General features: G+C 37.8%; 1 protein-coding gene across 1 annotated transcript; it reads left to right on the forward strand.

Moving 5' to 3' along the window:
* The first annotated feature begins 862 nt into the window (after positions 1–862).
* DDX1 (DEAD-box helicase 1) lies at positions 863–20713 on the forward strand. Its single transcript, XM_074581879.1, has 26 exons — positions 863–1058; positions 3018–3069; positions 3919–3982; positions 4458–4487; positions 4737–4833; positions 5337–5384; positions 5531–5614; positions 6544–6627; positions 7036–7112; positions 7630–7702; positions 7815–7891; positions 8718–8832; positions 9345–9483; positions 10499–10559; positions 11753–11851; positions 12518–12607; positions 13183–13371; positions 14427–14478; positions 14915–15061; positions 15788–15879; positions 16436–16508; positions 16961–17033; positions 17147–17189; positions 17414–17509; positions 18293–18413; positions 18733–20713. Exons 1-26 carry the CDS (start codon positions 1043–1045, stop codon positions 18861–18863), a joined length of 2223 nt encoding a protein of 740 aa, XP_074437980.1. The 5' UTR covers positions 863–1042; the 3' UTR covers positions 18864–20713.
* The last annotated feature ends 2142 nt before the right edge of the window (positions 20714–22855 follow it).

The following is a 22855-nucleotide window of genomic DNA, read 5'->3' on the forward strand; positions in this document are numbered from 1 at the left end:
GTTGTGTTTCCCGATGGAAAAATGTATTATGCTGTGTCTTCCACTTAGCAGAGAAATGCACCGCTGATTCACGGTGTAACTGTAGAAGCTGCATTTTTTTCATTTGTAATCTAATTTCATTTTTACAATAACGCCCCAGAGATTCTTGCCTTTAACTTCATTAGAAGTTATCCTGGAAAAAGGTTGTGCAGAATTTGGGGAAACTTCTGTACAAACTGGAGAAGACTGTGTCCCCATTAACATATGTCTAAAAAAATAAATTGGTGTGTTATCAATGTGTGAAGGTACTGTTGTTCATATAAAACTCTGAATACTTTCTGCCAAATATTTTTAAGCATTGGTTATTAAGCAGTGGAACAGGCTGCCCAGGGAAGTGGTTGAGGCACCATCCCTGGAGGTATTTAAAAGACAGGTAGACATAGTGCTTAGAGATATGGTTTAGTGATGGTTGTTGTCAGAGTTAGGCTGATGGTTGGACTCGATGATCTGAGATGTCCCTTCCAACCCAGGCAATTCTATGATTCTATGAAGTACGTTTATTATAGAAAACCATGCAAACATGAATTACACTGACAAAAGGACTGCAGTGTCGTATGCAAGTGCAAAGCAGATTCTCATTGCAAACACACATTTAGTGTTTAAAATATAAATTAGCCTGGGTGTAAGCTAGACTATGGGTTCTGGAGACTTGCCTGTCTGTGCAAAGCCGCAGCAGCGATGTCGGCACCACAGGCGGACCCCAGGGAGGAAAAACGGGGAAAAAAAACTTTTGGAAGCTTTAGGAAAAGTGAGGAAATCGCGAGCAGGTGACAGGAGCGTAACCTAAAAATCCGCAAACAGAGCAAAAATAACTCCTGCTGCAGTTTCGCCCTCGGTGTGTCGGCTGCAGGGCAGCCCTGTGCCCGGAGGGGGCACAAACGGGCCGGGGTCGGAACGCGTCGCGGCGCCTCCCGCTCCCAGCCGGCGCCGTAAAGTCGCGGACGGGCCGAGCGCTTCCGCTGTGCGGTGTTTGGCGGTGTTTGGCGGTGTTTGTGGTGCGAAGATGGCGGCCTTTTCGGGTACGTGGTGCTGGGGCGGGTGGTGGGTGTTGTCAGCGGAGCTCTGGGAGAGCCCCTCGCCCTCCGGACCTGCCGGTGCTCTGCGGGGGCGGTGGGTGCCGCGCTCCCTGCGGCCCAGGGGCCCTGTCAGCGCCTACCCCGGCTCCCGGGCCTGCCCCGGCGCGGGCCCTCCGTGGTGTGGGACGTACCGCGGCCTAAGGTGGAGAGGCCTGTGGGGATGTGGGTGCTCTTCCTGGCTCCTGGGGCTCTTGCGGGCCTTCAGAAGCGGCTACCAATATGGATTTGCTGTTCGGGGAGGGGGGGGGGGGAGGGGTATGTGCGTGTCTGGCAACTGGGATTGCTCGGTCATACTGCTTCCTCGGTTCATCATGACTGTTCTATGTATTGCCGGGGGTGATAATTGGTTATTATAAGCGTAGCTCTAATCTGTGATATCGTTTGAAATGTGTGAACTGTAATCTAAAAATTTACTCTGGAAGGAGGAAACATCACCGTTTATTCCCTCCATGCACATATATGCACACATAGGTGACCAGTCAGCATTAGGATACTGTAAAATTTTAATGTGTATGGGTTTATAATTTGTTTCTTTTGACTGAATTCTTTATATCTAATCATGAGGGAAAATGCTGAGGCTTATTCTGTAGATCTAGTGATGAGTTTAGATGCTAGGCTGCAGGATTAATTTGACTGTAGTTGAGGAAAATATAATGCCATTGTTCAATTAAACCCTTGTGCTGTATATGGAATTAAACTATGTGAACTAGAAGCATATTAAAAATGGAAAAATAATATAGGGATCTATGCATAATTGGCAGTCAATAGCTCTTTTAATGGCTCTGAAAAAGCTTTTTACTTACGTGGATTGTCTAATTTTCTAGGAATGCAGTCTAATACTTGAAAATGTTAAAGCTTTCTGAAATGATGTTACAAATGTGTTTCTTGTAGCACTTTTATTATAGCAAGTGGAAGAATCAGTTCTGGCTGCATACATCCATATATATCAGCCCAGCTCTCTATGGGTGTATATGTGTATGGTACATGTGAAACCCAGCATATGACAGTGTATAGGCTAGCATGTAAAAGCTCCCTTTAGATAGGTGCATATTTATACTTAAAGAAACGGATTTAGAGTAACACTATGCACCTGAAAAGATAACCAGCAGCTAAATTGTTATTTTGATGGTATAATACTATCACACGGGTTGGTTAAGATCTGCTTTCTTCTTGCCCTTATTGAATAGCTGCAGGTGTGGGTTTTCTTCTTTTTTAGATAAAGAAAAATTGTTCATCAACATTAATGTACAAACATTATTATGTGCTTCATATTTAACTTGTGTCTGAGGGAGGTGTTGATATCAGACTTTAATACGAGTTTGCTAGAAGGGGTATCAAAGAAAAAAAGCTGGATGTGGTTAGTAACTGTATGAAAATAAAAGCATTGTCTAGTTAATATACATGCTGTAAGTGTGTAAGGCAAGATTTGGTGAAAAGAAACTTAAACATCTCAAATTTGAGTCCCTATATGGTACAGGTTTTTCTTCTTTTTTGAAAACTATTTGTATCACAACTGTAGAGGGAGTCAGGATATTTGTGACTAACAAAGTCTTCCCTGTTGTTTGTGTAGGCGGTTTCCTTAAATGTGCAAAGATAAGTAGCTTGCCCTTGAAATGGTACTGAGTTCCCAGTGTGTTTGCTTTGTGGTTATGTCAGCACCTGCCCCTATGCCTAGCATAAGCCTGACTTACCCTACTGTAAGCGGGGACAACTGTCAAAACTGTATGTTGGGAAGGGAGAATATTTCTTATCTGTCACTTGAGTTTTACAGAGAAGGCAGCATGTTTTGTAGCTGAAAAGAACACTCTATTTTTGTCTGTAGTTGGAAGTGTTGACACTTGGAAATCTTTTGGACTATGTTGAGGTAAATAACACTGCTTGTTCCTTTTTCTTGTCTTGCAGAAATGGGTGTTATGCCTGAGATAGCTCAAGCAGTGGAGGAGATGGACTGGCTGTAAGTAGGAATGCGTTTGGGCCTGGCAAAATCTAATTTGTCTTTCGGCAATATATGACGTGTCTTAAAATACCTCTGCTGTCACATTAAAACAAAGCAGATATGTATTTTCCTTTAACTGTCATTGCATCTCATGCACTTCTCTTTTTGTGTAAATGACTGAAGAACACAAATTGTGACTGCAGTAGTAAGATTTAAATTTGGACAAGCAAAGCATACCTGCTTATACTTCAGGTTCATTTCTTTGATAAAAGCCATTGTGCTTCTGCCTCTGTGCTTCTGGTTTATTGGATGAAATTGTGGGTTTATTGGATGAAATACTGTCACATAATTATTGCTAGTTTAGTAAATGTTTTCCAGACTGTGCTCACAATTTGTGTTCCTCAGAGTTGATGCTTGTGTGGCGGTCTTCTACAAGTATTCTTTCTGATTTTAGTTACTTGTTTGGCTAAAACATTTTATGTCAGAGCTTGTTTCGAACTGTCATTCAGAATATTATCAGAATGGACAATCTTAGTGTATGTAGTTCTTTTCTCATATGAGTGGTATTAATTAGCTGTGATTAATCTGTTTCTTCTATAGTTCATCATGGCGATGTGGGATGTAGCCCTCTTTGTCAGGGTGCAGCAGAATCTGCTGCATCCACTAGTCACTTCCGGTAAAGGTACATCTCCTGTTCCAAGCTCTTCTTGTAAATGGAATCCTTTTCATTTCCTTAGCTGCAAGCCAGGAAGAATAACATTTACCTGGTATTTCCCATCTTGCAGATGACTGAGGTTTCTATGAATTCCTATATAAGCTTTTTTCTACTGAAAAGATCAATTTATGTTATTGTGTTCTTTCCTACAGTCTTCCTACGGATATCCAAGCAGAATCCATCCCACTGATCCTGGGAGGTGGTGATGTACTTATGGTATGTATACAGGATAGCCCTGTTCCAAGAAAGCCTGTGTATTTTAATTGTTTGTGCGGTCAGTTCCCTTCTTTCCAGAAGGGTCCATAGTTAGACGAGGTCTCCTGTCCTGCTTCGATAGAAAGTATATTCTTCATCTAAAAACCTCTTTGAAATCCCAGTGTGTTTCCAGCCGTTCTTGCAGATGGGATTCATTCTTTTTAGGCTTTATTTTTTGGCTACTTGACAGGCACTGGCACATCAATGAGAGCTATCTGATTTAATCTTTTTTTTTTAATTTTTGAAGTCTGTTGTAAAGGTTTTCTGTGTTTGTATTTACGTGCAATTTGTGCAATGGTATTACTCTCTGAGATCTTCTGTATTATGCAGACATAAAAGTAAACTTAGTTTATAGTTTATTAAAATAGAACTGTAGAACAGTCCTTACAGTTTAAGTTGCAACTCTGGTTAAACTCTTAATTTTTTCTTCTTATAGGCTGCTGAAACAGGGAGTGGAAAAACTGGTGTAAGTAATCAAATTTAAATTAGTACAAAGTAAAAGCCTTTTAAGTGGTGAGGGGTGGTGTGTGGGTTTATGTGTCTGCTTATATATGTGTATATGTATTTAAGCAGTATTATTAATAGTCTTTACAAACACATGTAGGCATGTTTTAAAGTGTTTCTGACTTTGAGTATTGCACCTGAAAACTAGGCCAAGTGTATATCTGGAAATATCTGTATAAATTGTGGAATTAAAAATAACTTTCCGTTTTAGGCTTTTAGCATTCCAGTTATCCAGATTGTTTATGAAACACTGAAGGACCAGATGGAAGGCAAGAAAGGGAAAGCAACTATTAAAACTGGTGGGGCAGGTAAGTTTTTGTATGTCGCACTCCTGAAGTTTGGAACACTGTTAATTCATGTTGATTCCGTCACCTTCGAAAGCAAAATTAACCTAGCTTGCCATTACATAAGTATTTTTACCTTATTTGGCATAACGTAAGTCAGAATATCATCATCCAGATAGTATAAAACAGGAATATAAATTTACTGATGGAGTCGTAAGAACTGGGGTGCAGCTGAATTTGATTGTGATGATGTGGATCTCTAGTGTTTTCAGTTGTATTTTTAAGTAACTTAATCTGCGCTGTCCTTAATGGAAGAATCTAAACTTTCATAGAATATGTTTGCATTATGCACCTGTGCCCCTCCTATGTTCTTTATTTTGACTTTGTATGAATTGCTCTGGAGCAAAGCTGTCTCCCTAGAAAATTAAGCCAAACACTGTAGAGCCAATGTGAACTTCTAATTTGAGTTTTCCAGGCTTACCTTGTTGATTTAATGCTTTTTTGGTTGCTGTTTGTTTCAAACCTAGTGCTGAATAAATGGCAAATGAACCCGTATGATAGAGGATCAGCTTTTGGTGAGTTGTCCTAATGCTGCTGTAAATATTCCCTTGAAAATGTTCACTTGGTGGAAAAAAGAATAAACTAGAAGAAAGTGTTCATGAAAATCTCTTTAAAAGTAGAGAGGCAATTTCTTTAACTAAAACTGTCTTGTAATTTTCAGCAATTGGATCAGATGGTTTGTGTTGTCAAAGCAGAGAAGTAAAAGAATGGCACGGATGCAGAGCAACTAGAGGCGTGACTAAAGGTAGATATCAAGTTATGTATTTTGGAGACTCTTCTAGAAGTTTAAACTAAAATGCCTGTTTGTCACCCATTGTTAATGTAGGTGCTTGCATTTAAAACTTACTATCCATCTGAGCAAATGTGCATTACTCTATTTACTGCTAGCTGAAGACTTTGGAATGACAAATACCTTTGTCTTGCTCTCCTGGTGTTGTAAATCACCTTTTTCCCTGATGGGGGATTGAGTCAGAGGAGACAGAATCACAAGTAATATTTTTTAGAACACATTTTATTAAGGTGTTACTAATAGGAAATAGATACTCACACAGTACTTTCAGTTGTTTCCTCGCACACTTCACACAGGCACATGCATGCACAAATTTTATGGTTATGTGGTTGGAGCAACAGATGAGAGGCCAACCCCAACTCTTTACTCAGAAGCAGTTATACTGATACTGCAGTGGTTCTAGGTGTGTGTTCAGAAAGACCCTCAGTCTCATTCAGCAGTACTGCAGATAATCCTGTAGTCTGTCTGTATGTAGCAGCCAGTTGGATGTGGTTGAAGTTACACTACCAGTTGTTGATGCTAGTGTGTGCTGGTGATCTTCTACTAATTTGGCAGACCCCTGGTGTTCTGAGTTTGTGTTCTTGTGGATTCAATGGAACCATTGGTCTCTCTAGCTTAGCACTCCTTTGGAACCTTTCACACGCAACCTCTCAGCCTGTACTACTTCTGCCTTTTGCCTGTTGTTCTCTGATAACCTGTTGTTTATATTACATACATAGGTGCCTGCAGAACCTTCTCGCACTAACACAGTAGGGGATTTTATGACGCTTTCGGAAGGGGAGGAAATGTTAAACTTGTATGGTCTTGGAAGCAGTCAAACTTGAACCACCTTGATGAAATTGAAATGTAGGTGGTGTTTCAGATTCTTTCTTTCTCTTTTCAAGGGAAATACTACTATGAAGTTTCCTGCCATGACCAAGGCCTGTGCAGAGTTGGTTGGTCAACTATGCAGGCTTCACTAGATTTGGGTGAGTTTCCTTCAAAAGAAGAATCCCATAGACTATTTTCATAGTCTTGCAGAGAGTGGGTTCCTTGGGAAGGACATCAATATTGGGGAGTTTAAAACTTTTTGTCAAAATAATGCTCTTCCTGTTAAGAGGAAATCTGCTGAGGTGGTGGCAGTGTTTCTTGTCTCTTGGCAACTTTTTTCCTTTTATTTCAATTTTCTAATGAAGGTGACTGGAGACTAGTAAAATCAATAAATGTACTGGTACAAAAATGCTAGTTTAGTGTATATCAAAGCTAGAAGTCTTTAGTTAGCCCTGTGTATTATTTTTTTACCTGATAGTGTTAGAGGTTTCGGTTGGTGGTACAAGGAGGAAAAAAAGTAACCTGTCAGCCAAAAGATAAAAAGCTATAGTTTGTCTTTTCTTCAGGCACTGATAAATTTGGCTTTGGCTTTGGTGGCACTGGTAAGAAGTCTCACAACAAGCAGTTTGACAGCTATGGTGAGGTAAGTTTGAATTGCTTATTGGTAGAATCATAGCAGAAACATTATTAACATGGTAGAAACTGAGTAAAAGTTTTGCATGTTGGTTCTGTGCTGTGACAATCAACTGTCTTTCATAATAGTGCCGAATTTTAAGGGAAGGTCACTGGGCAGAAGTACAATGAAACATTGAGCCATTTTTGGATAAAAGCATATTAATAGATTGAAAAAAAGCATTTGTCGGCTTGAGGCTTATGATTGTGGCTAGACTGCAAATATTGACGCCTATTTAGAAGATAACCTCTAACCTGTAACATACAGAAAAGGTTTAACTGATGTCTTGGATTTAATTCTTGACTTAGTTCAGTCTTAGCTTGAACAACACCAATCTGTCTGTATTGGAATAAACTGAACTTCGCAAAAATTAGCATTGAGTAGGGAGAAGTGTGAAAACTAAAAGTCGATGGAATGTAAGCACTAAGTTTTCTTAATAGACTGAAGACGAAAATCTCTTAGCTTCACAAACTTCTTCTTGTTACAGGAATTCACTATGCATGATACAATTGGGTGTTATCTAGACATAGATAAAGGACAAATAAAATTTTCCAAAAATGGTAAGTTTTACTCACTTTTTCTTTGGTATTTTACTGGGGTGCTTGTACTGGGAGAGGGGCAAGGAGAGGAATGCATGTATGTGGTGTCTGACTGAATGAACCCTTCTTTCAGGGAAGGACCTTGGCCTTGCGTTTGAAATCCCACCACACATAAGGAACCAAGCACTTTTTGCAGCTTGTGTACTGAAGGTAACTTAGGAATATCACAGAGGTGTAAGATCATGAAAATTGTTCTAGTTTTGGTAACTAACTACTTAAGTATAAAACTTGCATAGCCACCTAAAATTACTGTAGTTGTGCGTGTATGCTCCCTGTTTCCTTTGGTCTACTAGTGTTTCACTACTGGAGTGGTCACCACAGGATGTTAGCCTTGAGGAATACTGTTCAAGTTAAATATTGAATGTTTAAATTCAAATTTAAATACTTAAACTTGACTATAAGAATAGAATAGCACAGGTGACTAATTCCTAATACCAGTGCTATCTTGCCAGTATTAAAATTCAATATACTGTGATTCAACAGATTCAAGTTATTTGCTTATAAGTGCCAAAATTCTCGTTTCATTTATTCTCAACTCTAACATGACAGTACTGTAGTGTTATGTCTTTGTGGAGTTAGTTTCTTTGGGGTGATTTATTACCAAGTAAAGGTTTCAGCAAACCTTTTGGTGGTCAGAGCAATGTACAAGTTTAAAAAGTGTTTGATTTCTTGTTTGTTTTTTTTTGTGTTGGTTTTTTAATTTTGGTTTGTCACTGAAAATGAATGGAAGGTGAAAGTTCAAAAGAATGTGGGGATACTGTGATGGAGAGGAAAAGAGTTTTAAGAGCTAGAACCACACATGAAAGGTCTGGCAGGTTTTAGATGACTTGGGGAACGGGAATGTGTATGATGGGAGAAAACACACCTTTCCCTTCTCCTCGTCTGGCTGATTTCTCCTGGGGAAGTGAATTACAGAATTGTTTCTCATTTTATGTGGTCTCTTGAATTTGTGTGACACACCTTTGTTGACATCTAGAATGCTGAGTTGAAATTCAATTTTGGCGAAGAAGACTTCAAGTTTCCACCAAAAGATGGCTATATTGGTCTTTGCAAGGCTCCTGATGGTAGTGTTGTAAAATCACAACACTCAGGTAGGTTAGGTTTTTTAAACTTCTCTCAGTTCTATATTCAGGTTGTGTTATAGAGCATGTTTTCATCACTTAAATTGCTTCATTACTGCTGTATTTAGGGTCTTACAATGATCTTACTGATAGAAATACTAGTATTTTTATAATGTATTCCAAAATTTCTTCATCTTAAGCCACAAATAGTCTAATATTTTCAACTTAGAAATGCATCAGATAAAAAGAGAAGTTCAGCTAAGTTGCTCAGCAGTGTCATCTTAAAAATACATGTGTGTGCGTTAGCGCTGCAATAAAATTAATTATACTGCATGGCCAATATACTAACTACTGTGTCAAGATTGATTTGTAATCTCTGAATATTAATCTGAAGCTATTCATAATTCAGTGAGCAATAACATGGAGCAGGTAGAATCATGAGGTTTTAGATTATTAGTAGAAAATTCAAGTTTGTTTCCAGTAAAAAAAAAAAAAAAATCCAGGATAGGAATTTATCTTAATGGCATATTTTTTTCACTTAGGAAATGCACAAGTGGTTCAAACACAGAATCTTCCAAATGCTCCAAAAGCATTGATTGTAGAACCCTCAAGAGAGCTGGCAGAACAAACTTTGAACAATGTGAAGCAGTTCAAAAAATATGTTGATAATCCCAAACTAAGGTAATGGTGCCTCTGTACTAATTGTATTTACGGTATTGTACATGGACATGATTTTGCAGGGGGATGAAGAGTGTTCCTCTAGCTAAATGGACCTGAATCTGCAGTGCTACTGATAATGGCCTCAGTAGTATCTGCTACCAACCAACCTCCTGACTTCTCAGCTACAGTCAGACCAGTTAGGGTTGTTTTGATGAGTTTTGTCTAAAGACTACATCTTTCTGGTATGACAAATCTATTTGTTGTTTTTTCCTTCGGATTATCAAAGGTGTATGATAGCTAATTTTTTTAATCAAGAAAAACACATCTGCTTAGTGCCCTTCTTTTCTGAGCATCTTCCTGTGCCCCTCACATCCCCCTGCCCTAACTTTGTTTTTATTCTCCAACAAATAGTTCTGTACAAGGTCTGTGCTGTTTACATCAGTGTGCTCACAGGACAACTCTTGCAATGATTGGCATGGGATGCAATTACGAAAAAAATCGTCTGCAAGCTGCTTTTGTCCAAAGTTGTTTCTCTTTTGACTGCTTATAAAACTTAAACAACTATCTCCATATTCTAAACTACAGTCAATTTACAAGTAGAATTGCAGAGAAGTAGCAATGGGGAGAGGCAAGCTATGATGTAAGATTCATTTAATTTACTGTTACTTGCATTTCTAGCTTTCAAGAACATAGGAAACTTACCAAGCTAACTTGTGTTTGAGATCTTTCAGGAACAGATTCTTTAAGATTAAATTGGTTAAGGTGTTAATGTGTTTAATACAACAGCGACAGAGTAATCAAATTTGATTCAACAATTCAGTAACAAAACTTTCACTTCTCAAATCAAAATACAATATGCTACATATGAAGGGATGAAATTTAAACTTGTTTTCCTGTTCTCTGGTTCTTAAAATTACCATTCAGAACTGTTAATTGTCAACTACTAATAAAAGAATCAGTCTTCTGAATGTTTAATATACCTTCTGAATATAATAAAAAAATTAGCAAGTGTTAAACTATATCGGTGTAATTTTAGGGAACTGTTGATTATTGGTGGAGTTGCTGCAAGAGATCAGCTGTCTGTACTGGAACAAGGAGTAAGTTGTATTTTTGTTCATATGATCTAATAGTTTGGGTTCTGAATAACTCAGGATATTGCTAGAGAATAGAAATGGTGCTTCTTGTAGCTTCTGTAAACCTGATAATAAGAAATTGTGCAGTTGATAGCAAGCTCATGTTGCACTGGTCTAGGATTTGTTTCTTTATTTTTATGGCAATTGTCAATACAAATGCTTCTAGTACTTGGTCAAATCCTATTGAAGGCTGAGTAACTCTGAAAATTTTAAAAATAAAGGTGTATCTTCTGCATTTGTCCTTAACTAACAAGACAGACAGTTTTCTTCTTAACTTCTGTGTCACACTTGTGTGAATAAAACTGTTGTATGATTATCGGGGTCAACCTCCACCACAAACCAGTTCCATGTAGAACGAACTGGTCCAGCTTCAGCAGCATGGGATGTACAATCAATTCAGTCATGCTGTAGGGATAGCATAGTAATTTTTTTTTAAGACTCACTTTTGGAAGTGAGACCATGTCTCTATTGATATTTTTTTTTTCAGTGATTTTTATCTGCCAAAATACAAATTTTCTCCTAAGCAGGCTTAAACTGGAAGATTGCTAGACTTTCATGTGAAAGCTAAATTCATGATGGTGAACCCTTCCATCTGTCAAAATCTTAAGTTATTTCTATGGTTGATAGACTTGATAGGTATACTTGCACAATAGGAAAAGTTTAATTTATTTTATTCCCGAGTAAAAACAGATTTGTTGGCTTCAGATAATATAGTTGCACAGCTTTTTCTTTTCTTTTTTTTTTTATGGGGGAGGGGGAGTGTGGGTGTGGAAGGGGAGGAAGGGAGCAGGAACACAACATTTCCCAATATAAGGGAAGACTTCCTGCCTAAAGCAGGTTCTACTATTGAAATGGCCATAGAACTGAAATACAGGTTGCCCAGAGAGGCTGTGGGATCTCTGTCTTTGGAGATACTGAAAATTTTGCTGGGCAACTTCCTGAGTCCTCTAAAGCAGCTTGGAAATTTTCCTTGTTTTACATGTGATGGTGGGAGCGGGGACCAGATGACCTCGAGAGATGCCTCCAAGCCAAATTACTCTAGGATTCTGTGAAGTTATAATTAATAGAAAATAGGGCATTATACTGATAATTGCCTCATAATCTTAAATGTCTCTAGTTAGTTACAGGACTAATTCATATTCTTATGTATTTCATAGGTGGATATTGTTGTTGGAACTCCTGGAAGACTGGATGACCTGGTCTCAACAGGAAAGCTTAATTTATCTCAAGTTAGATTCCTGGTTCTGGATGAAGCTGTACGTAGAGAACTAAGTGGTGCTTAAGTTCTGTTCTTGAATGCAATATAACATTTCCTAAGAGAGTCAGTGAAATGTCATTGTCCTATATCATTTGGTACTTCAGTGGAACAACAGTTAGCTACCTATAGTCTACTTCAGGTCAATCTTTTTCAGGTCAATTTCTGAACACAGTGACCTACACATTCCCTCCCCGCCCTCCCCCCCTTGTAGCCTCTCTGGTAAAGCTGTTTGATTTTTTTCTAATAGAGAAATATATTTCAGGCGGTATTCACAAGATTAGTGAAGTCTGTGCCTTTCCCTGTACAGGGAACTTGAAAGGACAAAGACGAGATAAGCATTTTTGATTACCCAGCAGGTCTCGAAGCCAGTGAATTCTGTACTCAGTATGCTGTGAAATGAATGCCCCTCTCTCTGATCTGTTTTAGTACAACTGAATATTCACAAAGATGGAATGCCTTGGGATATTAGCTAGGAGAAGCTGCTGAGACAGATGTTCAATTTCTTGTGAAGCACAGCAGCTGTACCTTATAAATACTCCATTTTTTCCTTTTTTTTTGGTGCTTAGTAATCATATCCCTGCCAGAGGACTTCTAAGGCTACAAGTGTATTGCTTGTTCAATGTAAGAATTGCAGTTTGTTTTCTTTTATTTTGTTCCCGTGTAGGATGGCCTTCTCCTCCAAGGTTATTCAGATTTCATAAACAGGATCCACAGTCAGATTCCTCAGATAACTTCGGATGGAAAGAGACTTCAGGTATAAAGTTTGTTCTTGGTTTTGTGGGTTTGAGGGTTTTTTATGTGTGTGTGTGTTCTTAGGTTGTTTTGTGTTGGTAGGGGTTTGGGGTTTTTTTTGCGTGGTATGCACTGCTTTTACTTGTTGACTACTGCTTATTTGAAGTAGAGTTTGTTACGCCTCTTGCTCAAAAGTGACACTTGTCCATTGGGTTCAGTAATACCTGTGAACATGTATTTTTAGGATTCTAGATCTTGAAGTCCAGTATTTAGCAGATATAAAAGTACTTGAAAAAAGAGTGAGTGCATATATTATGATTTCTAATGCTCTAACGATCTTGATTCAACGACTCTCAGTAATTCTGCTTTCTTCCTCTCAAACGATTTGGGTTTTGTAAGAGAATAGTTAAGTAACTTATTTTGTCCCTTGACTGTTCAGGTGGGTAGTTCCTGTGATGAGGAAAGCCAGTGAGGGACTCTTTCTGTTGTGCTACGTTATGCTGTTCAACTACATAACATTCTTCCCGTTTTACTCTGACCATTCTGCTGGGAGAATCTGATCTTCAGTGGTATCCATATGGCTCTTTTTATTCTCAGGTGATTGTGTGCTCTGCAACACTACATTCTTTCGATGTGAAAAAACTATCTGAAAAGATCATGCATTTTCCCACCTGGGTTGATCTGAAAGGAGAAGATTCTGTACCTGAAACTGTACACCATGTAGTTGTGCCTGTAAATCCAAAAGCTGACAAACTCTGGGAAAGGCTCGGCAAGAATCATATCAGAGTAAGTGGTCTAAAAGTGAAAATTAAGATTACTTGCCCACGTTTACTTATTTAGCCTTCAAAATTGTGGCCTAATATTGTAGGATCTTTGCCAGCTATTGAAACAGCTTAGTTATCTGAAATGGTTTGTTCTACAGTAGTCAGCATCATGCTATTGATGATGTCGTAACACTGTTTCTGAACAGGTCAGTCTTACAAACGTGATTGAGGAAGATCTTGATAGAGTAACGTTGTGATTTGTACGGGAGAACAGTGGCACTGCACTGCTTTTTTACTCATTTCCCAGCTGATCGTCTGTAGCCTAATCGTAGTTAGTACCTGTCTTTCCTGATTGATCAAGAGGAAGTAAACCTTCCAAGACAGATCATTCTGTAAAGTAGTTTTGTCTGTATGTGAGACGAGCAATTTTTAGAGGAATGAATTTAGTCTCAGAATACATTTGAGACTCTAGTTTAAATACTGCACACCTGTTCGTGTGAGGTGGTAGTTGTTGTTGAAGTCTTTAGTTTTCAAGTTTTGAATAACCTGGGACTGTATTTCATTCCAGCAACTCTTAAGCAGCTACAATCAATAAATTTTCTTAACTCCTCGTTACCTCTGGAACCTCCCTTTGTTAGGTCTGTTAGAACTATTTCATTAAGTGTTAGCATGAATTTGTTTCTCTTGGGTTTTAGGTTTATATCTGGTTCAGCCTAGCATAGGGGAAAACATACGGAACAGCTGCATATTATTTAGTGATGTTTGTAGTGCGTTGTTTTCAGGTTTGGTGTACGTTTGTTTTGGTTTTTTTAATTCATCACTTTGTACAAAGGTGGTTTCCATCCAGTGTCTACATAAATAATTTTATTGTCCTCTTATATGAACAAGTTTTGTGTGCTTACACTTAAGGCTTTTCTTAGCTAAAGGTCTGTTAGCTTATCTGGTGGGAGAACAGAATGCTAAGATTACTTTTAAACTTTAATTTCTTGATAATTATAAGTTAAGGGAGTTAAGTATTTTCTCTGTGAAGTATGGACTAATGATTTCAGGGGGTTTATTTGTTTGTTTTCTTCCTAGACTGATGAAGTACATGCAAAAGACAATACACGACCTGGTGCTAACACTCCAGGTAATCAGCAATACTAGTTGAGTAATAGCTTGTGAAATAATCCTTTGTAAATGTTATGAAGTAAATCTGAATTATAGTAGGTATCGGCCTTGAGAGTCATGTTCCTCCGAATTTTTATATCTACGTTTTTGTAGTTGTGAAGATAAATGTGTTTCTGTAATTAGGGTTGAGAGAAATAGATATTTTGTGGGTATTTAAACAACAAATGTTTGTCAGTGTGTGTATAGGTAACCTGAAACTCCTGAGTTTCGTTCTTTCTGTATTATATTACCTTGTAGCAGGGGAGCAGAAAAAACTGAAGGTCTGCTTCACTTGCTCTGCTAATAAAAGTTTAACTGTCTACTGAAAGGCTAGAGAAAGCTTTAAATGTGTGCTATTCAAAGGCTTTCCATATTTTTAAACAGTTAAGTGAAATAACTTCTTTACTTTTACTTAGAAATGTGGTCTGAAGCTATTAAAATTCTAAAAGGAGAATACACTGTTCGGGCAATCAAAGAACACAAGATGGACCAAGCCATTATTTTCTGCAGGACTAAAATTGATTGTGATAATATGGAGCAGTACTTCATCCAGCAGGGCGGAGGTAGTATTTTTCCTGGAAACCTTATTCTCCTCATTTTCCTGTTTATTTCAAAGCTGAAATTGTATGATAGAGGTCACTGATATTCAGACACCCCAGAAATAAAATTGTGCATATGTTTTTTGAAATACTGTCTGGGCATAAAAGTCAGGGTTTGGTAGTAGGGAGTTGCAGGCGTGGCCTTTTGTGAAGGCAATAAACTGCCCTGTACCTGTTCCAGACAGCTTGGAAATGGCTGGAAACAACACATCGTGCACCAAAATTTGAACCAACGAGAAGAGCATATGCTGCCTCTGCTGAAATGTATATAAGAAAAAGTGATAGTTGCTATGGGCAGGAGACATAGAAAGAAAATGTGTGTACAAAAGTACGCACATAAGGAGACATGGAAGGAGAAGTGTGAGAGAAAACACAGGGGACACTGAAAGGGAATATGTGAGGAGGTAGGTTGAAGACACACATCTAGAGAAATGAAGGAATTTTAAGGAGTGAGCAGACATGACTACACAGACCTCTTCTGGGGAGGAGGGAGGAAAGGTGTTTAATCGTTTGTCTTGTTTTTCCCCAATGCCTCTATCAGTAATCAGAAGTTTATGTTTACTGGTAATAAATTCAATGAAATTCCCCTGAGTCCAGACTTTTCCCCACAAAATGTACTTCTTTCCAGTTCTCTATGGTATTGTGTCATAACTTATATATGGTGTTATTAATGCATAGCAATTCTTTCAGGCCCTGATAGGAAGGGACATCAGTTCTCATGTGTCTGCCTGCATGGTGACAGAAAACCTCAAGAAAGAAAGCAAAACCTGGAAAGATTTAAGGTGATGGAGCAGATTGTTGAAGGCTTTTCTCTTACTTCCCAATATCTGATATCATATGTTAATTTGTTTTTCTAGTTATCCATTTAAATTAAATTGCATTCAAATGCTGTCTGACCCACTTCCTAAAATGCTGTGAGGCACAGTTTCTGTAGGTGGAAATCTATACTGTTAGTCAATATGACCTTAGTGAGTTTTCATTGAGAGGGCTTACTTTTAAATAAAACCTAAATTTAAGCTTTGTAACAGATTACATTGTTTTTTAGAGTCTTTGGGTCTTGACTATTAAAAAAAGTTATTTAAATATTGGACAGTTTGGTTTTAAGCCATTTTTTGATTTATACTGGCTTTATGCTGTTGGGGAAAGAAATAAGGGTGTAAATTGGCCACGCTATCCGTGTTCAAAAAGCATTATTGCACTGTGGAAGAGCTTTATTTGAAGTGTCTTAAATGTACAGAGACACTTCAAGGTGAAGTAAATGGGAAAGACTACTGTTTCATTGCCTGGGACTTTGTTTGCTTTATTTAGTACGCTTCTTTACAACTGTGTTTTTTGCAGAGAGGAGATGTCCGTTTCTTGATCTGCACGGATGTTGCTGCTAGAGGAATTGATATTCACGGTGTCCCGTATGGTAAGACATAACTCTTACACTAAGCTATTGAATTGCATACAGCCTCAGTATATTTGCAGTTAAAACGAGCATATGACTTACAGCTTCACTTTAAAAAGTTGTAGATGTTAAAGGCTTGATCTAGGCAACTTGTAATTTGATTGTTCACCATACCTTCTCAAATACCTGATAATATTCTGCATTATTGGGGATTCTTCATTTCTTTTTCTGCTCTTGTCAAAAAGTAATCATGGAGAAAGCAGTTTTACAATGGAGGCCTTAAGTGTAGGTATTGCAGGTAACGACACCTGTAACTGCTGTAACAGAACATAAACTATCTATATGGGTTAAGGAGAGGGATTGCAGCAATCGAAATCATATTTATTTTAGGTGCCTGGTCTGTGACCTTAGTTTGTATGTCTTTAAAAAAAAACAAACTTGTATTCTCTGTGGATTGTGTGTTTCTTATACAGTTATCAATGTCACACTCCCTGATGAAAAACAGAACTATGTTCATCGAATTGGGAGAGTAGGCAGAGCTGAGAGGTATGTATGTGTTCTGAGTAGTCGCTATGTTTTCTTGATTATTTTGCTGTTGTTGTTTCATAAATTGGCAATAGTTATTGAAATACATTTTTCTCTCTCCCTTAATACTTCAGGATGGGTTTGGCAATCTCCCTTGTGGCAAAAGAGAAAGAAAAGGTAAATATGCTCCAAAGCAAAATGGAACAGACGTTATTTACTGAAGTTCTATCCACAGCTGATGTCTGACTTCAATGTCCTGCATTGGAAAACTGCTTGTTTGTTCTTGCTTAATTGAAAGGGAATTAAATAGATCTCTGAATTCTTTTTTCATGCTATAATTAATCAAAATGAATGTACTAAACTATTTCACAAAGTTTAGAAGCTGTTTCTTTTATTTTTAGGTTTGGTATCATGTATGCAGTAGTCGTGGAAAAGGGTGCTATAATACTAGACTGAAGGAAGAAGGAGGTTGTACCATATGGTACAATGAGATGCAGGTAAATGTTTTGCTTAACCAGAATGTTCCAACTACTCTAAAAGACTGTGGGATATAGTTCTTGTTTTAGCTGTGTAGTTGCAGTACAAAGCTGGCTTTGGGATGTTTATAAACCTTTGATTTAATTTAAAGAAGAATATGGAAAACTTTTGCAAGTTATACTTTCTGTTAGTTAGTTATTTAGTTATAAAAGCTTATTTTAATACTCCTAGCAAATTCTGTTGGGAGTCTTATTTTCAGCTTCTCTATGGTCTTCCTGATCAAATGCTGTTAAGAGTTACAGTATGTTAGTTACGTATTTTTGTTTAGATGGCTTGTTGCAAAACTGTAAGTAACTTTAAACTGTTGTTCCTCTAAGCTGGAAATAGTGTGTTGCTTGAGTACATTTTTATTGGGATTTGCATACTAAGTATGAATGCTTTTTAAATTCACGGTGTTTCCCTCCTTTTCTGTGTTAAGAGAAGGGTGAATGATACATCATCTGTGGTAAAATAAGCTCAGACTGTGAGCTTTTTATTGTAAAGTAGCCCCACTTGCATAAGTAGGGTAGGATGTAAAATAAAGGTTTGTAGGTAGGGTAAAAACATACTGAGATTGGAAATGAGTTTATGTAATCTGTTTGAGCAAAAAATGTGTTAGTCTTTGGTGTCTGTGACCGAATTGTTTTCAGTGCACAGTTCGTGTGGAAACTACTTGAATGACTATTCAGAACACTAGTCTGACTGAAGTCTTGGACCATAAGAGTACTTTAAGACACTCTAATATTTTTTTTTTTTCTTTTTAGTTGCTGGGGGAGATTGAAGAACACTTAAACTGCACTATTGCCCAAGTTGAACCAGACATAAAAGTACCAGTAGATGATTTTGATGGGAAAGTTACATATGGGCAGAAAAGAGCTCTGGGTGGTAAGTAATGAACTACTCTTGAGCTACCTTGCTATGCAATGCTCAGTTTCTTGGTTATCTGCTGTGTAACTACAGAATAGGTAGGTTTAAAAAGACTCTGATAGATCTTTGCTGTCTTCTGGATTTGTTACATGCAGTCTATGGGTTGCAAGTGACCGAAGCATGTGTATGCCTGTATTTTGTTGTATTTGTTTGTGTGGGTTTTTTTAACAAGTTAACAAAGTTACTTCAGCTTTCTGAATGATTGTGGTTGAGCGTTATTAATTCTGCTGAAAAATGTTTTTTGAACACATCATTTAGTTTGAGTCTGTCTTGGCAGGTGGACTGTATAAAGGCCATGTGGATATTCTGGCACCTACAGTACAAGAGTTGGCTGCCCTTGAAAAGGAGGCTCAGACATCTTTCTTGCATCTTGGCTATCTTCCTAACCAGCTGTTCAGAACATTCTGATTGCACCACACTTGAGACAAGGCTTGAGTTAATAAATGCTCTACCCTGCAAATACAAAAATCCCATACTGTCTCTGAGTAGCAGTAGTTAGAAAAGGATTAAAATTAAATATACTTCTTGCATGATGAACAGTATGTTCAACACATTGTTAACTCTGTATTAGCTGTTGTCTTGATAAAATAAAGCAAGTCAAAGATGAAATGGTTTCTTTTGCTCTTCTTTTGCCTTGCTTTGAGGATTAATTTGTGGAGTTGTTCTTTGCATAGCCTTTTGATTTATTGAAAATACAAGTGTAATTAAGCAAATCTGGAAGAATAAGAGTTTAATTCATTTCTTTGGAGAACATATGTTAAAATTATTTAACTAGCTGTGGACTGTGATTTCTTTTTTTTAATGCTGTGCTTTTTCAAGATGCATCCATACTCAGACAGCTGTATATATTTAAGACAATGAAGAAAAAATCCTAACTTCCTGCAGTATGTATTTGAAGCTCTTGGTTATCCTAAAACCCTAAATCTAGGCTGATAACTGCATTTTCATTCTGTAAAACTAGGCTTCTCAAAGTTAATATGTCTTAAATTTTTACAGTTGATCTTGTACAAAGAATTCTACAATACTCTGACTTCATAGGAAAGTAACGCACTAGTATCAAAGCAGTTCATAAGTCTTCAGAAAAATGTTTTTCATGCAGAGGTATAGGTTGAAGTACGCAGTGCCTCTAGTGCTGCTTTCAGGCAGGTTGTATTTGTTCAAATGAAGTTACTGTAGTCTGATTTGGATATTTTTTAGGTTCCTTTTTTCCTCTAGTGACTCCTGTAAAGATACTTCACAAATTTCAATGACTTTGCCTGCAGATTGTCACCTAAAGTATGAAAGGTCATTGGGAATGCCTGACAACCCAGAATGGAAGTAACTTTTTGCTCTCCTTCTCAAGACTTCTAGTCACAAAACATTCAATCCACTCGCAGAAAATAGCGAGAACCAGATTAAACTCGTGTTGAGCAGACTGAGTGTCCTAGCTAACATAATAAAATACATAGATTTCTTATTAAGATAACCTAATTTCAGTATTAATTTACTGTGACTACGTGGTGTTATCTGATCCCAGACTGGTTAATTGTGGACTCCTTCCTTTAGTACCTTTTCAGTACCTTTAAACTGTGGGATGGGGTGCTTATATGTTTAATTTTAAGTTGGAGGTAATTTTTTAAATCAGAGGGGAACGGTGGGTATGTGGAGTCAAAAATCTTACCAGCATTGTTCTTTGTGTTAGGAAGTGGCATTTGGAATAAATCTGCTTACATGTTCAAAGTGCTGACGTCTTTTGACATTAGCTATTGGATATCCAAACTTCAGTACATAATTTCAAATTCTGACTACGTAGCATTGCTTTTTTCAGTCCTAAAAATGAAAGTACCTTTAGGTGTATAACCTTTGGCATGCCAAAATTTCTATTTCCCTGGTGTAGGATCTGAAATTACTAAAATGACCTACTGTATACGTTTTTGGGGGTTTTTTTGGGAGGGTTTTGCTGATGTGCCTTCAAAGGTTGCAGCACGAGGGAGGTACAGGGGCAAAGACTTTCTGGTTGAGAAACTTTAATGGTTGACTGAGATGTCAAGAATTTAACTGTATCTTGTGCTAAACAGAAAATTTCCTCTGCCCTAATGAGTAATCTTTAGGAAAAGTATTTAGATGAGATGGCACGAACTACTTGCAATTGTTTTGAGGAATCTGACCTGTTTTTTTTTTTTTTAATATTAACTTCCAGTTACTGCTGTCTTAAAACACTAAAAAGATGATCTTTCTAGAAAACACCACATTTCCTCAGAAAGCAAGTAAGGTGATTTAAAAAAAAAAAAAAAAAATTAACCAGAAAGCTAAATGGAGTTACACCAAATTATGCCAGGGACAAATGTCTGAACTTAAAGTCCTAGGATGTGCATTGCCTTTTATTATTTTTATTTCAGAATGCACATGCCTTTCTCCCTAGTACCAGGAAGTGATAAACCGGGTGTAGCTGGATAGGCAAGATTCCAACTAAGAGCTGTAACTACCTTTCTTGAACCAAGCACTGACTTTCTTTCACATCCGCAGTCAAGATAGGAAGACGTTTTCAATTGGCAGTTAAAGTCGACAGATGTATAAGAACAGAATTTCTCGGGATCAGGTGATGTTGCACATCTTGTTGTCAGGAATATTCCAACTGATAATAAAAAAAAATAATTTCTCATTGAAATTAAGTACCTAATTGTGTGTCTTTATACATATGTGTATAAATATGTATAGACTGCTCTGTATATGTATGTATAAACATGTATATGATGGGGGATGAATGTTCCAATGTGCTTTGTGATATTTTTTTTTATTTTTTTTTGTTAGTGGACTAACCATTGGCTGCCTCTTGGTGGTGCTGGTGTTTCATGTACGGCTGAGGAGGCCGTTAGTACATCAGCCTACTACTACTTCTTTTTTTTTTTTTTTTTTTTCTTCCCCTCCTTAGAAACAAACAAACCCCAAAACAAAAATAAGAACTTAAAGCTGTTCTGTTTGTGGAACACAAACTCTCAATGAAGGGCCCTTGCTTCACTGGCTGACTTGTCGCAGCTTGAATAAACATGCAGTTTAAGCTGTTAGCATGGTTAATCCACTAACTTCTGGTTTAAAGGGCTTGTTCCTTGTCTGGGTACAACGCTAATTCTTGCTACTGTACATGTCAAAACTATGTTTATTTTTCTTCTCAGTGTTGATTTCTAGGGCTGGCTTAACTAAAAACAGCACCAAAAGATAGGCTTCCACAAGTGCCCCGGCAGTCTTTGTTGCAAATTACTGGCTTTAGAACTCTGTAAGCAAATCCCATGTAGGCATGTTTGCTGTGCGTCAGCTTTTCTGACCAAAAGGGGAAGGTATGGGAAATTCAAGATTAACCAAAGTGAAATAAAGCAAAATAAAAATACTAGGTTTAAGTTGGTTGGTTTTTTTTCTTCGTAGTTATATTTTAGTAACAGTTGTACAGTTAGGGTAGGGAGAGATTTTTGTTTGGCTGAGTTTATCACTTGCTTTTTGGAGCACCCTTGTTCAGTAGTTTTACATTTTTGACTAATTTGCTTTAGTACAATGTCTTGAGAGAACTCACATTCTTATTGGATGATTAACTATTCATTTGAGTATTTATAACTACTGGTAGTAATCTTTCTTTGTTTTCCTTTACACTCCTATAAAGGTTCCTTTTATGGAAGGGAAAAGGATACAGATGGTGTTTGCCACTCGGCGTCCAAACTGCTGAGCTGGGGCCCCCTTTTAGTATCCTCCAAAGGCAGGAGTTCACTGGGCTCTTGCGCTGTAAGCGCGGTTCTGCTTTGCTACTGTGAAAGCAGGCAAAATTGCTGCTGGCAATACAAACTTGTACTCCGTGTCTTCTCACGTTTATGGAATCACACATACAAATAAACGCGCCTGGTCAATTTGAAGAGGTAATTGGCCTGTGGTCACTTCCATGTGTGAATATCCCCTATAATGCAATAAGCTGGGCTCCTACTTAAGCCAGTTAGCAAAGCAGCCGCGTCTCAGGTAGGTTCGGTAAACGTAAGAAAGGGGGAAATCTTTACTGAGGAGTGCGTACCCTTCTGCCTTGCACCTCTGTTTATGGGTAGGAAAAAGCGTAAAAGCTTAAAGAAACCTTTTATAACTGCAGTTACACCAGCACTTGCCAATAGACAAAGATGAAGATATCCAAGGGTTGAGGGAGAGGAAAACCTGTGGCTTGTGTCAAGAATCTTCTTACAACAGTATTTCTTTGACAAGTTGCTTGGAAGAAAAGTTGCTACTTTGCAGAGTTGCTGCTAGTTGCCAGATACTAATCCATTCTGTGAATGATGAGCGAGCTCTTAATTACTTCTTATTAAGATGTTTTCAGAAGCCACGTTGCATCTTGCAGTGCTTTTTTGTCTGTAGTTCCTGGTTTCTCAACAAATGTGGCCAGATCCACAGAT

This window comes from Larus michahellis, chromosome 3 (genome assembly GCF_964199755.1).
Source record: "Larus michahellis chromosome 3, bLarMic1.1, whole genome shotgun sequence".
Lineage (NCBI taxonomy): Eukaryota > Metazoa > Chordata > Aves > Charadriiformes > Laridae > Larus > Larus michahellis.

Excerpts from the sequence above, each read along its gene's own strand:
- DDX1 (XM_074581879.1), top strand. Across the intron at positions 10,560-11,752 it reads TGTCTGTACTGGAACAAGGA|GTGGATATTGTTGTTGGAAC; the intron begins GTAAGTTGTATT and ends TGTATTTCATAG. Across the intron at positions 11,852-12,517 it reads TCCTGGTTCTGGATGAAGCT|GATGGCCTTCTCCTCCAAGG; the intron begins GTACGTAGAGAA and ends GTTCCCGTGTAG.